The sequence below is a fragment of the Rhineura floridana genome, chromosome 7 (assembly GCF_030035675.1).
Source record: "Rhineura floridana isolate rRhiFlo1 chromosome 7, rRhiFlo1.hap2, whole genome shotgun sequence".
Lineage (NCBI taxonomy): Eukaryota > Metazoa > Chordata > Lepidosauria > Squamata > Rhineuridae > Rhineura > Rhineura floridana.
The window spans coordinates 14,977,468-14,998,208 of NC_084486.1; the positions used below are offsets into that span (position 1 = coordinate 14,977,468).

General features: G+C 43.2%; 1 protein-coding gene across 2 annotated transcripts in view; it reads right to left on the reverse strand.

The window, feature by feature from the left end:
* Window positions 1–219: 219 nt before the first annotated feature.
* TMEM254 (transmembrane protein 254) overlaps window positions 220–20,741 on the reverse strand; it is a 41,246-nt gene continuing 20,724 nt past the window's right edge. The window contains exons 2-5 of one of the 2 annotated variants that reach the window (XM_061634938.1): window positions 16,545–16,976; window positions 6,626–6,729; window positions 2,908–2,967; window positions 220–1,214 (exon numbers count right to left, since the gene is read on the reverse strand). In XM_061634938.1, coding sequence (XP_061490922.1) covers window positions 1,097–1,214; window positions 2,908–2,967; window positions 6,626–6,729; window positions 16,545–16,658 — 396 coding nt within the window. In that variant the 5' untranslated portion in view covers window positions 16,659–16,976 and the 3' untranslated portion in view covers window positions 220–1,096. The remainder of the gene's footprint in view (window positions 1,215–2,907; window positions 2,968–6,625; window positions 6,730–16,544; window positions 16,977–20,741) is intronic. The other variant, XM_061634939.1, reaches the window with a different exon arrangement.

The window sequence follows — 20,741 nt, forward strand, 5'->3', positions numbered from 1 at the left end:
CGGCTTGCAGACCCTTTGCTCCAGTGCTTTTAGGCGGGTGTGTCGATCGTTCCCCTCTCCACACCCACTCCCTTTTCCTCCATTCGTTCATTTTGTTTCCTGAGAGCTGAGAAGCTGGTCTCCCGTTCTACTGGTATTTTTATGTTGCTGCAAACAGTGCCTTTATTTTCTCCCCCCCTTCCCCCCCCACGCAAAAGCATAACACTGCTGAAACAAAGATTTGTATTTTGGGTGTATTGTACCAGTGAAAATACAAATAATCACAATTCCGGGTTGTTCTTTTTTTAAATGAAACCGGTAGAACAAACTGAGCATGTTCCGTTGCCAGGTAAGCAGAGGGAGTAGAATGTTAAATTAGAGGGTATGGTCATTACGAAACTGCATGATTGATACTTCCCCTCAGTGTGAATAGAAAACATCATGCTTGCAGCTGGCATTGAGCCCTCACTGTGGATGGTGCAAATAGAAAGTGGAGGTAAAAACAGAGTGTTTGGTCCCAGCACAGGATGCCCACCACACTTCCATTCTACACAGCTCAGTTTGTGAACAAGGCTATTACTAGACTAGGCTTTTGCCAGACCTGAGAAGTAAAAGCTATGGTTCGTGCAATGCTACAAATGAAATATATTTTCTATCAGCCTTACCCAACCAGTGTGCCTCCAGATGTTGTTGGACCACAATTCCCATCTTTCCTGACAATTGGTAATGCTTGCTGAGGCTGATGGGAGTTGTGGTCCAACAACATCTGGAGACACACTGGTTGGGAAAGGCTGCTTTCTATTAACAGCCCCATTTTAATTTCCTACGCAGCTATCTATGGGTGGTGCCATTTTGGTCTTGATTGCTGAGAACAGGATTTGTTTCTTTGATGTAATTCAATAACAGCTTCAAGAATAATTTCATACGCTAGTTTCCTCACATCACTCATAGTTGCAAAACCAAAGGAGACACCTGAAAGACAGTGATCTCTTGCCAAGTAAGAGGTAATCATACTTTTGAAAACAGAAAAATGTTTATGGCTATATCCACCTTCGGGTCAAAAACTATGCCAAACGTAGTAGTGTATTAGCACCTTCTCTTCTGGTTTAATCTTCCCTCACTGGCTTTTCTTCTTAGGGCTATAAACCAACAGATAGATAAGAGATGACAGTCCAAATAAAAATGTTTGAACAAACCACTGAAGCTGAGTTGAACCATCTGTGATGCCTTTGATCCTGCAGTGAAGAGATAGACAAATAAACCTGACATTCCTGCTTATATTACATGAAATCCAGGTTAAGACAAGAGATGTGCGTATGCCCTGAGCTGCTGGGAGGAAAGGTGGAATCTGAAATAGGGCTTGCATCTACACTCCTGCTCCCTCATGGGTACTGGTAATCTCCAGGGGACTTTCCAGAGTGGCATGTGATGCAGCAATGGATGGAGAAAATATATTGGCACCCCACCTCCTAGTTCCAAATAGGGCATATATAGTTGAGATTTACAACTCGCATACCCATGATATAATAATTTCTTGGATGATGGCCTTTGGCCTACCTAAACAGCCAGCGGTCCCTTCTTGTGCTTCTACCATGTTATTTCATTTTGTTTATTTCTTTTATAAATCTCTTCCCATGACACATCCTGAATCAATTAACAATAAAAACTTCAACAATGAAAGTATATATATAAATACAATTTCTAGTCTAATGCAGATAAAGACTGGGATAAAAATCTCCAATTAAAAGGCTTCTTGGGAGAGCAAGGTCTTCAAGAGGTGTTGAAAAGACAACTGAGATGGTGCTGATACATGACAGGAGGGTGTTCCAAAGGATAGGTGCCAATAAAATTAAAGGTCATAGTCCTACGTTATACAGAACAGACCTCCTGATGAGATGGTATCTGAAAGAGACCTTCTTCTGCAGAACACGGTGATCAATAAGGGGTGAGACAGTCTTTTAGGTATCCTGGTCCTAAGCTGTATAAAGCTTTGTACACTGGGATCATCACCTTCAACTTTGCCAATTAGATGCCAGGCTGTTTGCAGCCACTATAATTCTTTCAGCAGCAACTATAGTCTATAATTTTTTTAAAAAGGAACCAGTCAGAAGAACCAGCCACAACAGTGAGAATCTCGGCTAGGTTTCAGTGTACAGCACATTTAGTTGGTTCAACTCTAGGAAAGGGAACATACTGGAAGAAACTAGAAGATTTGAACCCACTGAAAGTACTACCCTTAAAGCAGTCATTTCTATACTTTACAGAGTGTCCTGTACTAGGGGACGCTATTTAAAGTTACTGGATGTGGAAGACATGAAACCTATGAGGCACAGTTTCTGAGGCAGATTGGCCCCATCCCTTTAAACCCCACAGATCGCAAGCTTATTACCCCCATGCATCCAAAAAGATCCTTTTGGTGGTGAGAGGAATGTGCCCCATGGCTGCCGAAAGGACAAGGGAACATGGTGCACATTCTCCAAGCTTTGTTTACCCCCTCCAAAATATCCTTTCATTGCAATGGGAAATTCCATTTTTACCTCTAGAAGGATCATGGGGCTTCTGAGGATACATGCCTGTGATATGCTTCTTTCCAGCCCAACCAACCCATTTGTTTCCCAAAGTTTTATAATTTATGTTACCATATACCCTAGTTTTCAAAAAACAGCAATGACAGCTCCACAGTCGATCCTCGTCAGAATTTAATTGAGGCCCAGTTCTCACAAACAGGATGATTAAATCTGTTTGTTGCTTCTGTGCTACTTCAGATAGCAATGCTTCTGCTTTCCCCACAACGCCAACCCCATTTCAACACACAGAAAATGAGCATGCCAGCGCAGACCCAGATCTGCCTCTCCATCTGTTGCTTATGAGAGCAAGGAGGAATGTGGAGGTAGAAGAGGGACCCAAAATGAAATAAAAATAGCTTACTTGCATAGCCGGAGGGCGTAAAATGCATCCGCTAAATGGATTAGCCAAGTAACCACATACCTGCAAACAAGGGGAAAAAACATCATGTTTGATTGAACTAAATCAATCTGGCTGCTTAGCCTACAACATTTTGGTGCCGGGGGGAAAAAATCCGAACATGTCTCCAACTGCTAGCCCGTTAACATGGGGCACAATCCATTAGGCAGTTTTTCTTGCACAAGCCCTTGTGAGATTGACAGGATATGTTCACTGAAATGACCCCAATATGCTCTTGTAGACCACCTGTTCATTTCAGTGAGTGTGGGTTGTGCACAAGGAAGTCACAGTAGGTTGTGCACTAGGCCAGCCTTTCCCAGCCTTTGGGATCCCAGATGTTGCTAGACTAAAGTTCCCATAATTCCTGTCCATTGGTCATGCTGGCTGGGGCCGATAAGAGTTGTAGTCCAGCAACATCTGGGGACCCAAAGGTTTGGAAAGACTGCCCTAGGATCTATCTGTCTTCCACTCCACTGCCTTAGAATGGTACCAAAATCAGCCATGTCAGCTTGCCTCATTGTATGGCCACCTCTATGTTATTTGCATACTGAGCACATTTCAGACTAAGGAATGGGGTTTTCATCAAAAGTAGGCAGCCATTCTGTCCTTTATATTAATTTGCATTATGTCCTGCCTTTTAGCTTAATATTTATGCTAGTAGAAGTTATGCATATCTTGAGCAGGACCAGAAAAACTGCACAGATGTACTTCAACTCCACCCACCTTCCTGGCTCTCTATATAGGCACTCACCAGGGTTGCCATTCCTTTAACCAAAGCTTTACAGTAAAATAACGATCCAAGTTGACATTGCACAGTATTCTTGTGTTAGAAACACTAGGAACGATTGAAAAAACATTGTTTTTTGAAATGTTTCAAAAGCCCTGATGGTGGTGCCACCACTGACGGTTGTGCAGTTAACAGTGACCCAAGTCAGGGCCTTCTCAGAGGTGGCTCCCCATTTGTGGAATGGTGAGGTACATCTGTCTCCCTCATTTAGGAAGAATCTAAAAGCATCCCTTTTTACCCAGGCATCTGGTAGCTGAAAGATCTCTTCCTGGCTAACCTGAAAATATTAGCTGTGAGAGTAGGCAACTGGTTTTTTTAAAGAAGTTGTTAAATATTTTAGAAGGTTATATTTAAATTGTTTTTAGACAGTTTAACTGTATTCTATTATTGACATTTGCTGCCCTGGCTCCTTTGGGAGGACGGGCTAGATATAAAATTAATAATTAATTGAAAAATACTGCCTGCCTGAGTAGAGTAAGGCATGTGGGGAGCTGCTGCTTAACCTGGCTGACAAACATGTGCAGGGAGGAAGCCTGTCCCAGCCCACCCTTGCTCCGGTAGGATGAATAAGGGGCTGGTTTTTATAAGAAATAAATAAATACCAAAACACTTGGTGTAACATTCAGTTTGGCCATCTATTGACAGTTCTGTCTACAGGTGTAAAGAAAGAGCCAGGTCTATAGACCAAGCTACCACTCCCTCCCCCCCCTGCAACCCCCCCCCAAACTATCCTGCACTCAGGCAAACCAAAGAAAAACTACATTCAGCAAAGTATTATAAATTATGTACCTGTACATGCTTGGTTGTCTAAATTTTTTTTATAATTTGATTGGTAATGTTTTAGCATTTTGAATAATGATGCTTTTAGTAGTCTTGAGGAGAGGACAAGGAGGTCTCCAGAGTACTGAAACCCTCCAACTTAGCCTTTCCCAACCAGTGTGCCTCCAGGTGTTGTTGGACCACAACTCCCATCAGCCTCAGCCAGCACTGCCAATGGTCAGGAAGATGGGAGTTATGGTCCAACAACATCTGGAGGCACACTGGTTGGGAAAGGCTGCTCCAACCACTGAAAATCTTATTCAACATTCCCTCTAGTTTCTCCTAGTACTGCATTACATGCCTTTTTTGCACTCCCACAGAATCCTGGCATACATGCAGCCTGGAAAATCGCAATATGAGGCACTTCAGTGGCAGAGCGATTCTATGACATTTTGCTGCCCCACACAGGACCGCAAATGGCAACCTGCTGGCACAGAAAGATTCTTAATAGGCCAGGCAAGTTATTCTGGCACATGAGGAAGAAAATTCTACAAGCACCTTGTGCCCTGGCAGTGAAAATACAACAATAACTTAAAATAATTTGCTGCCCTTTCATAATATCCCAAGTCAGCTGCCTAAGGCAGCCACCTCACTCTTCTGCCCCGTGGTTAAATCCAGTTCTGTTCATCCGTGTGCAATTAATTTAATGCACGTTGATTGCAATCACAATATGGCTGCTGAGTGATGTGTTATCCAGGGAGAGGGAGAAACAATCAGCTCATGTGGTGATCTCTGCAATGGAGGAGCTTTACTTCCCACTCCCCTGCCACAACTGCCAGTCTAGTAGGCCAGCTATGCAAGGGGTTCTCGGGTAGACTGCCGCCACACTTGCCTTATGTTCCCCTTAACTCTGAGCAGAAGTGAAACCTGGGCAGAGGGTGCAAGCCAAATGCTTATGATGGAAGGAAAAGAGAGAGCAGCCAGCTTTCACCTGTCTCTCACCAGACCCCAAGGGAGCTTGCTTTTCTCCATCAAATCCCACTGTCACGTGCATGTAGCCAAATGGTCTAAGCATGTGAGGGGGGAAATATCCCTTTATGCCTGGCACAAAGCCAACAAGAACCCCAAGAGTCCATTTTAAGACGTTTTATTAAAAGGTTTAAAGAGACACAAAGCAGGAAAGGTACATCGAAGAAAATAAGGAAATGGTTCAGGTCTATCTCTCCCATTGCAGCTACGTATAAACAGACTTCTCATCTCCTCACACGTAATGTAGCAGTACTGATAACAGTCCATCTTTTAAGGGCTCTTGACTCAGGTGGGCTCTGATCAGTCCGTCACTTGGAGCTACATATGGCACAGAAAGTGACCATAACATCTTTCTGGGTAGAGGAGGCGCCAAGCAAGGTGGCAATGGTGAGGACATGGGGGCTGTCAGAAGTGTGAACTATTGCTTAAATTGCTCAATGCCACTGACAGATGACATTGTTCAGTACTGGAGGGGAAACACGGCCCTCTCCACTTATACATGATGGAGGACTAGAGAAATTTGATAATCTTAGAAGGATGGACTAGAAGTAGAGACGGGACTTTGTTACAGTCTCAGTGGGTATTGCACAGGCAGTTCAGAGCAGATCACAAGGGAGAGGAGCCACATGAAGTTCTACTTAGGGAAGTGAATATTCCGATATCTAATTTATATAAGGGAGTGGCCATTAGACCGTTATAATCCCTACCACCAACCATAATCCCACCTGATCTTGAGCTGGTTCCTGACTCACCAGGCTAGTGTGGTAAACATATTCCAGTTTTTATGATTCACAAGGAAGTGGTGCGGTCAGCACCCCATCCAACCTTATAGAGGAAGGAGAAATCGCAACATAAGAAGCTTCTCAGCATTGTTCTTTCCATAATGGCCTCGCTCTTGCTGCTCCCAATGTACAACTCCTGGCCTGGCCTAGGGCATTTATTGTTAGCTAGGGGCCTTACTATAATAACCAGTGGTTTTGACACATTTGGAATTTTCACACGCAAGTCTCAGGGCTCTTATATTTTCCCTCCCCCCAATCCCAATTGTTGGGTGAACACAAACAGCTTGCACAAGTAAAACCCCACCGGTTTCTGAATTCAGCTTACCCTATCTGTAAGGTCGTTTTATGATTCTCCACCAAATATTTAGTGAGGGTGCCTAATGGTCCCAGAAGGTTGTATGGTATCGTTGAAGGAAAAAAGAGTGCCCACTAGGAGAGGGAGAGAGAAAAGAGGATATACACTTTGTTAAGCAGTATTAGACATTTGTTTGTTGTATTTCAGATGTATATACCACTTAATATTCAAACATTTTAAGCAGTGCACATAAACATACATGTCAACACAACCCTTCATCTTTCATAATCAGTTTTACAGCTTTTGTTTTTAGCACCAGTTCCCATCTGTAACAAACGAGTTTAGGGGATATCAATAAAAAGGAAGCTTTTGATGCGTTTCTTTTGCACAGATTCTAAGAAAACCAAGAAAGGAAGGATATGGTCTGACTAGTATGCTACCATTCTAGAGAACACCATCATTTTTAGCTGGACTCCAGAATGTGGAACAACTCAAAAATTCTCTGCCACTGCAGGTGGGAGTGGGGCCCCTGAAACACTGAACTAAGGTCAGAGAGTCCAGGCTTACTGAGATTTCAGTCTAGATCTCCCCATCCAATACCTGGCCCACGAGACCCCACATGCTCCCGTGCAGCCACATACAGCTCAAGATCCACCTTTAATCTCAGAAAAAGGGAGCAGTCAACGATCATTTCATGGTCTCATCTACTGAGGAAGCAGCTGCTATTAGTAAGCCTATGAAAAAGTAATATTCAAGCCAAGAAGACCTGGCAAGAGTAAGCAAAAAGGAGTAATTTCAGGAGGGGAAAAGCAAGAAGTTGTAGAGCTACCAACAGGTTCCTTAAAAAGTTGAAATTCTGTAGGTCAGTAAAAACAAAGAAACACCCAGAGATGTCAGGTATTGAACTTTGACCCTTCTCCATACGAAGCATGGCTCTATATTCAGCCATAGCCTCTCAATTCAGATCTAACAGGGAGACTGAATGGAGCAGGAGAAGTTTGAATTCTGTAGTCTTGATACGTGAAATCACAGAATTCTTATGGGTGAACTGCTGCTAATTTAAATCAATCTAAAAAGACCAACTGAAAACCACTGATTTAAATCCAATTTCCCATTTTGTAACACGGCCATTTCCTGAACAAACATGCATGACAACAAATTGTTATAATAATGAAAACATGTTGGTTTGCAACAAACAAGGCTTTTCATACTTCCTAGGAGTGCGATCCTAAATATTTGATCATACAGGCACATGCCTTTGGCACTACAGTAGAGAGTGAAAGGAGGGGGGATTGAGGAATTAATTTTACTTTCTCTGCATACATATGTGGATTCTAAGTAAATTTATTTGAAGACTAAGAGTCCACAACTTTTCAGAAAGAACTGATAGTTACTGGGCAGATTAGTGTTTTTCCATAATGTCCAAAGTAAATGCTTTAATTGCTTAGTAAAAAAAAAAAGTGTCCCCGCACTTATAGTGCGAGTCGTTTCCGATTCTTAGGGTGACATCTTGTGACGTTTAATAGGCAGACCATTCATATGGGGTGGAATTGCCAGTTCCTTCCCCGGCCTTTCTTTATCCCCCAGCATATGCCGGGTACTCATTTTACTGACCACGGATGGATGGAAGGCTGAGTGGACGTCGACCCCTTTTACCGGAGCTTAGAAGAGCGTTACATATCCAGAATTTGAGACCTGAACATATTGCAGAACTCAGGTACATTAAAGGACATAAAACAGGATTACAAAGTCTCATAGGGAGGTTTTCCAGGTACACCAGTGAACTAAGGACAAGGAAACAGGCTGGACAACGACTAGAGTGGAAGTGGTGAAAGACGTGCTATGGGGCTGATCGGGCACGAGTAAAACATAACCATGCTTACTCTGTGGCAGTGAGGACGGTGACGAAGGCCCACTTCTCTGCCTTTATCTCATCCTCAAGTAGCCGCCCAGTGGAGCTTTTCCATATTGTCATGGGTCTGTTGACATCAACTCCAGGAAATGCAGTTTTAGACCCTTCAGATGCCTACTGTGAATTGTTTGCAAGGCACTTTGAGGGTAAAGTTGCTCGCCTTCGTAGTAATCTTGATGCCCCATCCACATCTATTGTAGTCTCCAGTGAGGTCTCCAGTGCAACATCTGCTGCAACTTCTTGGGATTGGCTTCAGTTGATGTGCCTTATGATATGGACAAGGTGCTTGTGACAATGTGGCCAGCAACGTGTCCTCTCGACCCTTGCCCTTCTTGATTTATTAAAGCTTGCACAGGGGGTATGGCCAAGTGGATCCAGGGTGTGCTCAACACATCATTGCAGGAGGGAGTGGTCCCAGCTGATCTGAAAGAGGTGATAATCCAACCGCTCCAAAAAAAGCCCACCCTGGATCCATTGTTTCCGACAGCTACCGCCCAGTCACAAATACCCCCTTTTCAGGGAAAGTGATCAAGAGGGTTGTGGCGCAGCAATTGCAAGTACAGCTATGGCTATCTCTGGACTGGGATAGCCTGACCACTGTTGTCCATGCACTGGTAACCTCCAAGCTAGATTACTGTCATGCGCTCTATGTGGGGCTGTCCTTGAGGTTGGTCCAGAAGCTGCAGCTGGTGCAAAATGCGGTAGTGCGACTGCTCATTGGGGCAGGATATCACCTACACGTCAGCCTACTGCTGAAAGTATTGCACTGGCTGCCCATTAGCTACTGGGCCAAGTTCAAGGTTCTGGCTTTGGTGTACAAAGCCCTATATAGCTTGGGACCAGGATATCTGAAAGATTATCTTGCTCCTTATATACCCAGTCAATCACTGCGCTCTGCAGGTGAGGGCCTCCTGCAGATACCATCTTATCAGGAGGTCTGTTCCACACAATGTAGGAAAAGGACCTTTAGTGTAGCGGCACCTACTCTTTGGAATTCCCTCCCCTTATATATTAGACAGGTACCATCTCTGTTATCTTCTTGGCACCTACTGAAGACCTTCCTCTTTCAACAAGCCTTTTAAGTTGAAACCTTATCCCAGTCTTCATGTATATTGGAATTGCTATTTAAGATGTTTTTAAAGCAATTTTATTTCGGTCACAGACCAGTGCATAGACATCATAAATAAATCTAAAATACATAAAATCAGGGTTGAATAAAAGATTACAGTCAGTACAGGCTTCCTATATAAAATCATTTATCATTGATTTCTGGCATATAATGGCAGCAGCACAGAAGCTAGCCACTCTTGCTGTAACCTGTGGATTCATGTCTGCCAATAAATGTGTTAGGTAAAGCTCATCGGATTTATCTAGAATGCATTGTAAAATTGGAGTGATAAAAGAGTAACAAAGATCCCTATGAAAAGTACAATACAATAAAACATGACCCACAGGTTCCACTTCTCCCATTCCACATAGGCAGACCTGTTCATGGTGGGGTACCCTTCTATACCTTCCATCCAGGAGGGCAGATGGCAGAACACTGAACCCGGCTGCTGTGAAAGCTCTTCAGTATTTAGGGATATTCAGATTTTTCAAGTAATGCATGGGCACCAATGCTTTCCCATTGTCCCTGAACTCAGGGTGCCTGACAGCAAGACTCAAATGATTTTGTAATTCTATAACATAGATTCACTGTTGGATAGTAGTTTTTGCTTTTACATATCCAAGAGCAAAAAGAGCACTGGGAGTAAATCCCAGATTTTGCAGTTTCTCAAACAGCGAGCTTTTCCATCTTGACTGGTGTGCATCAATTAATGTCAGTGGGGTCAAGCTCACAGGAGAAAAAAATCAGCTTCAACCAGTAGAGAAGCCTGAGAATCCATGCGTGGGCTTCTATAGACATTAGCTCCGCTTCTAAATGAAGCAACGCATTGGGCACACAGCTCAGAAATCCAAGCACAGCTCTCAGAAACTTAGCCTGTGTGACTTCAAAAGGGGCAAAATTATCACATGCACATAACTGGGCACCATATAACTTCTTTGATATAGCCTTCACTATGAATACCTGAAAGACTGAAGGCGCATATTGCCTCCCTTCGTGTAGAAAAAAACAAAACAGAGCCTTTACATTCCTCTGAGCATTCCCAGTAGCATTTTAAGCATTTTATTTTAAGATCTGTTTTTATGATGTTTTAAAGTGTTTTAGTGCTTTGTTTGCCACTCTGGGCTCCTGCTGGGAGGAAGGGCGGGATACAAAATAAAATAAATAAATAAATAAAATTTTAATTGTGCTCTCCAGGAGCCTGATGCATGGAAGTTTACACCCAGATAAGCGTAGGATGTAACCTGTTCAACAAGATGGTTGTTAATCTGCCATTTATTCTTTGCCCTCCTCCTGATGAAGACTAATTCCTTGGACAATTAATCACCAGACATTCCTTATTGCAATAAGAAACCAAAGCTTTTAGAAGGCGTCTTAGACCTATACTTGTCAGGGAAAGATGCACCACGTCATCAGCATACAGGAGAACTGACAGGGATCTATTTGCCAAACTTGGTGGATGGGTGTTAACTTCCCCTAAGGCTTTTAACTAAGGAGTTGATGTAAAAATTAAATAAAGTAGGGCAAGCATACAACCTCGTTTAACTCCATTAGAAGTTGGAATAGAACCAGGGAACTGGCCAGCACGGTTGCAACTAACCCACAGACAAGTATTTTCATATAATTTGCAAATAAGTGTTAACAAACATCTATCAATGTTGGTATGCTCAAACTTTTCCCATAGTCTAATCCCTCTGAATTAAATCGAAAGCTGATCTGAAATCGATGAAAGCTGCATAGAGAGCTCCCTCTCTAAGGCATATTTTCCAACAAGATGTTGGAGGACAAGGCACTGATATATAGTAGATCGTCCTGGCCTGAAACCAGCCTGTCTTCTAGTATATTTTCCCGTTCCAGCCAATTTAACAACTTCTCATGTAAATGGCTAGCATTTAGTTTACTGATAATACTTAACAGGCTGATGGGTCTGTAGTTTGCAGGGTCTGATCTTCTCCCTTTTTTGTATATTGGGATGATAATAGCAAGCCCCCACTCCTTGGGGATGCATGCTGAGCTATCAGTGCAAGTGAACAGGGCGGCTAGAACTGGAGCCCATCAGTCTGTATTGGCTTTAAGCAGCTCGGGTGGGCTATTATTCCCTCCAGCAGCTTTGCCAGGTTTAAGGCTAGAGATAAGGTTGGCAATTTCAGGTACAGAAACAGGGAGCCATTCAGGCAAGCTGTTAAAAGTAGTCAGCGATGTTTGTTGGGAGGCCTGTCCCTTTGCATTAACAGGGACTAACAAGTGCAACTCCCAAACGTTAACAGGGATATGGTACTCCAAGCCAACTGTTGTGTTTTGCCAGCCCCTCAAAATCACTCTCCAAAATGTTGCTGAATCATTTGTCCTTGACGCCTCTGTTAGGCATAGCCATGATTCCCTTTGGGCTTGTTTCTTTTTTCCCTTAATCAGGGCTTTTTGCACAAACCACTCCATGAGGGAGCTGTCAGATTCATTTTCCTATAAAGCCTATATTTTCCAGCTAGGGAATTTTTCAATATAATGCGTTCTTGGTCTTAGATTTTAGGTTTATTTAGAGAGGGGCATTGTCTTACTGTCTGTTTACACTTCAGACAATTTTGGAAAGAGAGAATCAGCTCTTGGAACAAAGCTACAACTATTTCAGGGGAATCTGCAGCTAACATAGCATAGCGGAGACAGAAGCTTCTTTCTGAGTGCAACATCTTGGCTAAGGCATTTAAATAGACCACCTGATACATGGGGCTCTCACTTCAACTTCTGAGTTTAGCAGAGGTTTATAGTCAGCATACATAATCTGGTTTCTAAGATTTAAAGATAAAATCAGGGGAATATGGTCACTCTTGGTGCGGTCACCCATTTTGCAACTATTCACAGTATTCAGCAGGTTATAAGAAACCATAAAGTAATCAATTGTTGATGCAGCCATACCAGACAGGAATGTGAATTCTCCATTCTTATCTCCCTCTACTCCCCGATTCAAAATTACTAAATCGAGTCTATTTACCATTTTCATAAGGCTTAGGCCAGCATAATTGCATCATCCTTAGATTGTCTATTAGGTAGTAAATGAGCTTCTTCTATTTCAGGTGGGTGCTCATGGAAATGGGTATATAAGGGTTCATCACCCTGACCAATTTGAGCATTAAGATCACCTGCCACAATCACTGAAGCTTCTGGGTACAAACTGTCAGTTTGTTAATATACTCTTCCAACTTCAACCAGTTATCTTTAACCAGGCATTTTTGCCTCAATGGAGGCAGATAGACATTAATTATCAGTAAATAACACACTCTAAATTTAATAACTACGGAGGTAGCCAGGTGAATCAGGGGCTCTGGTTTAAAAAAGGAAACCCAGATTTTGGTGGATACTAAAATGCTCAGACCTCCTCTAGAGCAACTTCCCCTGGTACTGGGAGATGAAGCCAGCGAGTATGAAACAAAATCATTTATAAATTCCTTACTGGCCCATGTCTCTTGTAATAAGATATAGTTATTAATAAAATAAAAAGAGGGGATCTGCAGTTTTGCTTAGCCATCCCGCAATATTCCAGGAAAGAAGGGTTAGATGCGATTTATGTTAATACATAAAATGTCTTTAAAGATATTTTGTTTTAAGATATTTTAAAGTCTGTTTTAAGATGTCTTAGAGTGTTTTTAGTGTTTTTGTTTGCCGCCCTGGGCTCCTACTGGGAGGAAGGGGATAAATAATAATAATACCAGATTGTGTCTCCTGAATCCTACTTTTTAATTTGATTTCTTACCCCCACACTTCAACATAAGATCCCAGGACGAGTTGCAACAATATAAAAATACAGTATTAAAGTCTGTTGATGACATCTAGTCCTTGAATTAAGTAGGAGCTTCATAATAATAAACAGAATGGTTGACCTACTGTGTATTATATGTAACATATGACCTCAAAAGCCAAATGGATCCCTTTGATTCAAACATCAGTTTGAGGTTATAAATGTAGGAATTAAAATGTTTGTTTTATATCATGTTTTGGATTTCCATCACCCCTAGCCAGCATGGCCAGTGGTTGGGGATGACGGGGACCGTAGCCCAAAACTTCTGGAAACATCAAGTTAGGGAAGGCTAGTTTATATGACAACTGTGGTTTGTAGCTACATGAACAAACCCTGTATCTGATGCTGCCTCCTTCCTTGAAGGATTCAGATTCCATTCCTCACATTTAATTTAGAGGCACAAACCAAGGTTTGTATTCAACCAAGTCCTACTCAGAGTAGACCCACTGATATTAATAAACCTAAGTTATTAATTTTAATGGTCTTATCTGAGTAGGACTAACCACCCCAAATTTCCAATATTTCCGACAAACTAGGATTATAACCCCAGTTAAAACCATGGCTTGCCACTACAGCTGAACCAGCTCAATCAATTATAGATAAGCAAGACTGATTTTTATCTGCACTGGAAAACAAGACCAGGAGCAGACTGTTGTACAGATCATCAACTGGAAATATTGAAAATCAGAGTAAAGCTAAACAAAGCAACCATAATGCCAAAATACAATATAAATAACTTCCCAGAAGAATATAAAGATCAAAAGTCACTGCCTCTCAGCCTCCTGAGAACCCTATTCATAGGGTTGCCATAAGTCGGAATTGACTTAAAGGCAGTACATTTACATTTAAGGAACAGATCTGAGGCTTTAGACAGAGAACCAGAAGAACTATGGAGTGAAGAAAAGAGACATTATCAGGGAAGAATGCAAAAAGACAATACCTCTAGTTAAAAAGAGAGAAACACGTCAATGACTGACAAAACTCTTAAACAGACAGAAGAAAAGCAAAAGCGAAAGGAGATGGAAACATGGTTAAAACCCTAAATGCAACTATACAGACAGCGACTAGTATATAGGGACAAAGAAAACTAATACAATATTGTATAGAAATAGAAGAGGATCACAAAAAGGATAGAACAAAAGCTCTATTCCAAGAGTAGAGAAATTAAAGGGAAATTTAAACCAAGAGTAGGGATGTTGAACAATCAACAGGGGAACACACCGACTGACCAAGATAAAATAAAAGGAAGATGGAAGCAATACACTGAAAAACTATAAAAGAGATGCCAGGATGACAGATTCATTCACGGAGGAACCATATGATGAAGAACCAGAAATGTTAGAATGTGAGGTGAAAGCTGCTCTTAAAATACTGGGAAGAACAAATAACCAGGAACAGATGGCATACCAATAGAGTTGCTGCAAGTTATAGAGATTGAAACTGTCCAAATTTTGACAAAAATTTGTCAAGAAATATGGAAAAGAAAACAATGGCGCACAGACTGGAAGAGTTCAATATACATCCCAATTCCAAAGAAAGGTTATCCCAAGGAATGCAGTAACTAGCAAACTATTGCCTTAATATCCCATGCAAGTAAAGTAATGCTCAAGATTCTACAACAAAGGCTCTTACCATATATGAATCGAGAAGTGCCAGATGTCCACGCTGGATTTAGAAAAGGAAGAGGTACCAGAGATCATACTGCAAACATACGTTGGATAATGGAACAGACCAAGGAATTCAGAAGGAAATCACCCTGTGCTTTATACATTACAGCAAAGCCTTTGACTGTGTAGATCATGAAAAACTATGGAATGCTTTAAAAGAAATGGGGGTGCCACAGCATCTGATTGTCCTGAAGCGCGACCTATATATACTCTGGACAAGATGCTACTGTAAGGACAGAATATGGAGAAACCAATTCATTCCCATTCAGAAAGGGTGTGAGACAGGGGTGTATTTCATCACTCTATTGGTTTAAGCTATACGCAGAACATATACGAGAAGCAGGATTGGACCAAGATGAAGGAGATGTGAGAAATATCAATAATTTAAGATATGCAGACGATTTGAAATGAATGCTGATTAAAGAGGAAAACACAAAAGCAGGACTACAGTAGCTGAACATCAAGAAGACTAAAGTAATGACAACAGAAGATTTATGTAACTTTAAAGTTGACGTGGACATTGAACTTGTCAAGGAATATCAATACCTCGGCACACTCATTAACCAAAATGGAAACAATAGTCAAGAAATCAGAAGAAGGCTAGGACTGGGGAGGGCAGCTGTGAGAGAACTAGAACAGGTCCTCAAATGCAAAGATGTATCACTGAACACTGAAGTCAGGATCATTCAGACCATGGTATTCCCGATCTCTATGTATGGATGTGAAAGTTGGACAGTGAAAAAAGCAGATAAAAGTAAAATCAACTCATTTGAAATGTGGTGTTAGAGGAGAGCTTTGTGTATACCATGAGTTGCGAAAAAGACAAATAATTGGGTGTTAGAACAAATTAAACTAGAACTATCACTAGGAGCCAAAATGATAAAAGTGAGGTTGTCATACTTTGGACACATAATGAGAAGACATGATTCACTAGAAAAGACAATAATGTTGGGAAAAACAGGAGTAGAAAAAGAGGAAGACCAAACAAGAGATGGTCTGATTCCATAAAGGAAGCCACAGACCTGAACTTACAAGGCTGAACAGGGTAGTTTATAACAGACGCTCTTGGAGATCACTGATTTAGAGTTGCCATATTTTACTTGAAAGCATTTAACAACAAATTAATTTCAGTGGAAGTATTAAATGCGTGCCTTAGGCTGCAATCCTATTCCAAATTACTTGGGAATAATAACTCAGTGAGTTTTACTTCTGAAGAGACATTCATACCATTGCTCTGCAATTCTCTCCCAGTGAAATACACGGGATTAAAAACGCTTAAATTTGGCGAGCTTAACCCCATCGCTTTTAAACTCACTAAAGATGGATTTCACCCCGGAGTATAAGAGGGAGGACAGTTTACCAGAGAGACCCCTACTTTATCATGCTTGACCCTGATAAACGGCTGCCCATCGGACGAGAAGGGCAGCGTGCTCCTCCAACCGCTTGCCCTTTCGCCTCAAGAGAGCACTGCTCACCGCATAGTAGCTCAGGAAGCCCGCGATCACCACCATAAACAACGTTTTGGTACGCCGGAAATAGGTGCTGGGGTTCTCGGACAAGTTCTCCACCGACACCGCTGCTCTCCTCATCTCGGCGACTTTTCGCAGAGGCCTCCTCCGCCTCTTTCTTTAAACACCGGTACCCGCAGCCGACTCTGAGCGCCCACCTCCGGGGCGTGGTAACAGCACCGCATCTCCAGACACCATTTGCATCACAACGAGTGGGCAGCACAATTCTTTCGTCAAACAGGTAAGGAAGGCGGGATGACTGTAGGAGAAATCACTGGGGGCCGTAGGAGGAAGAACCAGCTGAACACTCAAAGCCGCTCCTTTTTCGCTTACCCTTGTTTCAAGTCTGCTTGATCTATCAGTGGAGAATCTTGTTGTGCCGGTTGTTGCGTTTCCCTCCTGGCAAAGGGTGTGTAAATTAACAGCAGCAAGTCAGTAGGGAGAAATTCAGCTTGTCCCGGAATAGCGATAGAAGAGTGGGGAGACACCTGCTGAACTCCTGCCTGTGGTGCAGCCCCAAACACACGAATCCACCATTGTACTTCTCAAGCATGTATACCCCAGGGCCCTCATACGTATTCACATGCGCACGATGCCTGTTTGTTTATTTCCTTTCTATCCCACCTTTTCTCCAAGGAGCTCAGGGTGGTGTATGTGGTTCTCTCCCTCTCCATTTTAGCCTCACAACAACCTGCTTTCTGTGCATCTCTATGCCTTTTCTTAACGCTTCCTCGCTCCCGTGAGCGCTTGACTCCTAGCGCTTGACCCTCCCCTTCTCCCGCGCTTGCTTTTGTGAAACCGAAAGGGGTGGCGAGGGCGCCTGGCTCTGTCCTCCCCTGCCCTCGCCGTTGATCTGGCAGGAAAGCAGTTAAAAGCGCCGAGTTCCTGTATCGTACATTTATCTAGAGAGGCCTGGAAGAAAGGACTGCAATAACGGCGGAGAGCCGGCTTGCACCCATAGAGGGAAGTGCCTGGTGGGGTTGCGTCGAGCCAGCGGCTGCCTCCCTCTGAAAAGCAGGGGGAAACTAGACTAGAAGTGGCGGTGGGCGGAGCGCTTCCTACCGAGGAGCTACGGGCCCAGGACCCTGTTTAAGGGGCAGTGAAGGCGGGCAAAAGGGCAGGCTGTGCTTAGAGAAACCGAAACGAAGTGCGAAGATAGATAAGAACATAAGAAGAGCCTGCTGGATCAGGCCAGTGGCCCATCTAGTCCAGCATCCTGTTCTCACAGTGGCCAGCCAGGTGCCTGGGGGAAGCCCGCAAGCAGGACCCGAGTGCAAGAACACTCTCCTCTCCTGAGGCTTCCGGCAACTGGTTTTCAGAAACATACTGCAATAGAACTTATTGCCCAGCTGAACTGGAGCTATTGCCGGTGCCTACGATTATTTCTTAAGGCAAAATCTAAAATGGTTGTCTTTTAAGGGTCCCCTCGATGCAAAACGCTCTTGTGAAATACTACCGCCTGGTTGTTATTTTATGAGTTTGAAGCGCTCTCTATTTACCTTCTCTTGCCTGCTTGAGGCATCTAGATTTATTTCTAACAACGTTATTCAGTGCTTGGCACGTTTTAGGCATACTGTAATTAATTTAAATTACAGGGGAACTCTCAGTTCTCCCCTGCCCTCGCAGGTGATGTAAAACAGTTTCCGTTGTGCAATTCATATATTTCCTGAACGTACTGAAGCGGAAAATTCCACCTCTGAGGGTCATTGTTAGTGGTATGTAGATAAGATGGAAGGGGACGGGTGTTGCAAAAGGACAGGGCAGACAAAAGATGAGTATGTGCTTTCTTACTTCCCTGTAATGGATAATTACCTGGTGAATCACAGAACCAGGTGGACACGGGAAACAGGTAAAGCCCCTTCCCTTGGGACACATGACTGTACACTGTAAAAACCTATAAAAGGCGCTCAATTTAGGGAAGAAGGCAGTCTTCCGTCATAGCACATGCTAGCAGGGACTCCTTACAATTGTAAGTATAATAAACAGCTGTAAGCTTTAACCTGCCTCAGTGTGGTTTCCTGGACAAGGACTTGATTAAGGAGAAAATTCCACAACAATACATGCATATTAATTTTATTATTATTTATTTATTATTAAATTTGTTAGTCGCCCATCTGGCTGGTTGTCCAGCCACTCTGGGCGACGTACAAGATAAAACGGTATATAAAACAATTAAAATTTAAAAACAGCAGAAAACTAGCCCATCTCAAATACCCGCCTAAAAAGCCAAGTCTTCAGGGTCCTGCGGAAGCTCATTATAGACGGGGCATGGCGTAAATCACTCAGGAGAGAGTTCCAAAGGGTGGGGGCCACTATTGAGAAGGCCCTCTCTCGAGTCCTCACCAGCCTAGCTATTTTGACTGGTGGGATCCAGAGAAGGCCTTCTGAGGTTGATCTTGTTGAGCGGCATCCCTGTCGATGCTGGAGACACTCCTTCAGATAGGCTGGGCCACAACCGTATAGGGTTTTAAAGGTTAAAACCAACACCTTGAATTGGGTTCGGTACACAACCGGTAACCAATGCAACTCCTTCAACACAGGAGTGATGTGATCTCTACGGCGGCTGCCTGCAATCAGACGCGCCGCTGCATTCTGTACCAGCTGTAACTTCCGAACCGTTTTCAAGGGTAACCCCACGTAGAGCGCATTACAGTAGTCTAGGCGAGTGGTGATCAGGGCATGTACCACCGGTGGGAGCAGATGATTGGGAAGGTAGGGGCGTAGCCTCCGTGTCAGGCGGAGTTGATACAGAGCTGCCTGGCTCACAGCTGAAACTTGAGCCTCCATAGACAGCTGGGAGTCAAGAATGACCCCCAGGCTACGGACCTGGTCTTTCAAGGGCAATCGTACCCCGTTAAGCACCAGGTCTATGTCTCCCAGCCTTCCCTTGTCTCCCTTGCCTAAGAATGGCACATTTGAGACTGGGCGAAAGTTGTTCAGATCTTGAGGGTTCAAGGAGGGCTTTTTTAAGATTGGTTTTATTATCGCCTCCTTGAGCACTGATGGCATTATTCCCTCGTCAAGCGATGCATTTACCATCAGCTTGATCCTCTCTCCCAGTCTATCTTTGCAGCTCATAATGAGCCACGAAGGGCAAGGGTCAAGTAAGCAGGTGGTCGGCCTTAATTGTTCACTACTTGACTTTGTATGAGAAGGGTGCTGAATAGGGTTGCCAGGTTCATGGCCTGAGACTGATTCTGTATCTTTAGGAGAAGAGAAAGTCAGCCAAGTGCAGGAGACCTGGCCTGGCAATGAAGAGGTCTTCTGTATCTTTAAAAGTTGTGGAGAGGGAAGGGAGGATTCCACCTAGTGGTTTTTCCCATTACAGGGTTGCAAGAACACCTGCACTTGGGTGACTTTCTCTTCTCCTAAAGGTACAGGATCAGTCTCAGGCCATGAACCTGGCAACCCTAGTGCTGAACCCCCCCAGCCTCCTTCATACTGTTAATGACAGAGGGGAAAACATACAGACGTTTGCTTTCTGAATACAGGCATACCCCGCTTTAACGTACGCAATGGGACCGGAGAGTCTACTTTAAGTGAAAATGTACTTAAAGTTTAGCAATTATCTTCACTTGTACTACACACAATCACCACTAGATGGCAGCGGCGTCATACCAATAAAGTGTCCGTTATTGCAAAGCGCATGTACTTTAAGCGGGGTATGGTGGAGTATGGAGCATGTACTTTATAGCGAGGCTACTTTAAGCGGGGTATGCCTGTATAAGCTCATGTGGTTTGGCCTAATGTGACTTGATGAAAGTCGGCTATTGTAGAAACTGAGCAATGAACACGGTCATACCTCAGGGCATCTCCTGGACTAGGCAAAATATCCCCATTTCTTGACAGACCTCTCGGGAGAGGGTGAATGTTTCATGCTTGTCAAAGCAGCCTTAAAACTTTCGGTTGTTTCCATTCTAATGTCTAATTGAGGCATAGTGAATGGTTTTCAGTAGATGTGGAATTGTCACTTTTGAGGAGGAATTACAGATGTAGCCTTGCCATCGGCTCCATCAGGATTTTGCCTTCCAACCCTTTTGAATATGGCACCCCCTGGTGTATAGAGTATATACAGAAGTGTGTCTGTCTCCGCTTGCACTGCTGTGTGAACAAGCTGGGCATTACTCCTTTGCTATATATGTGAAATCTGAGTGTAGTCCAATG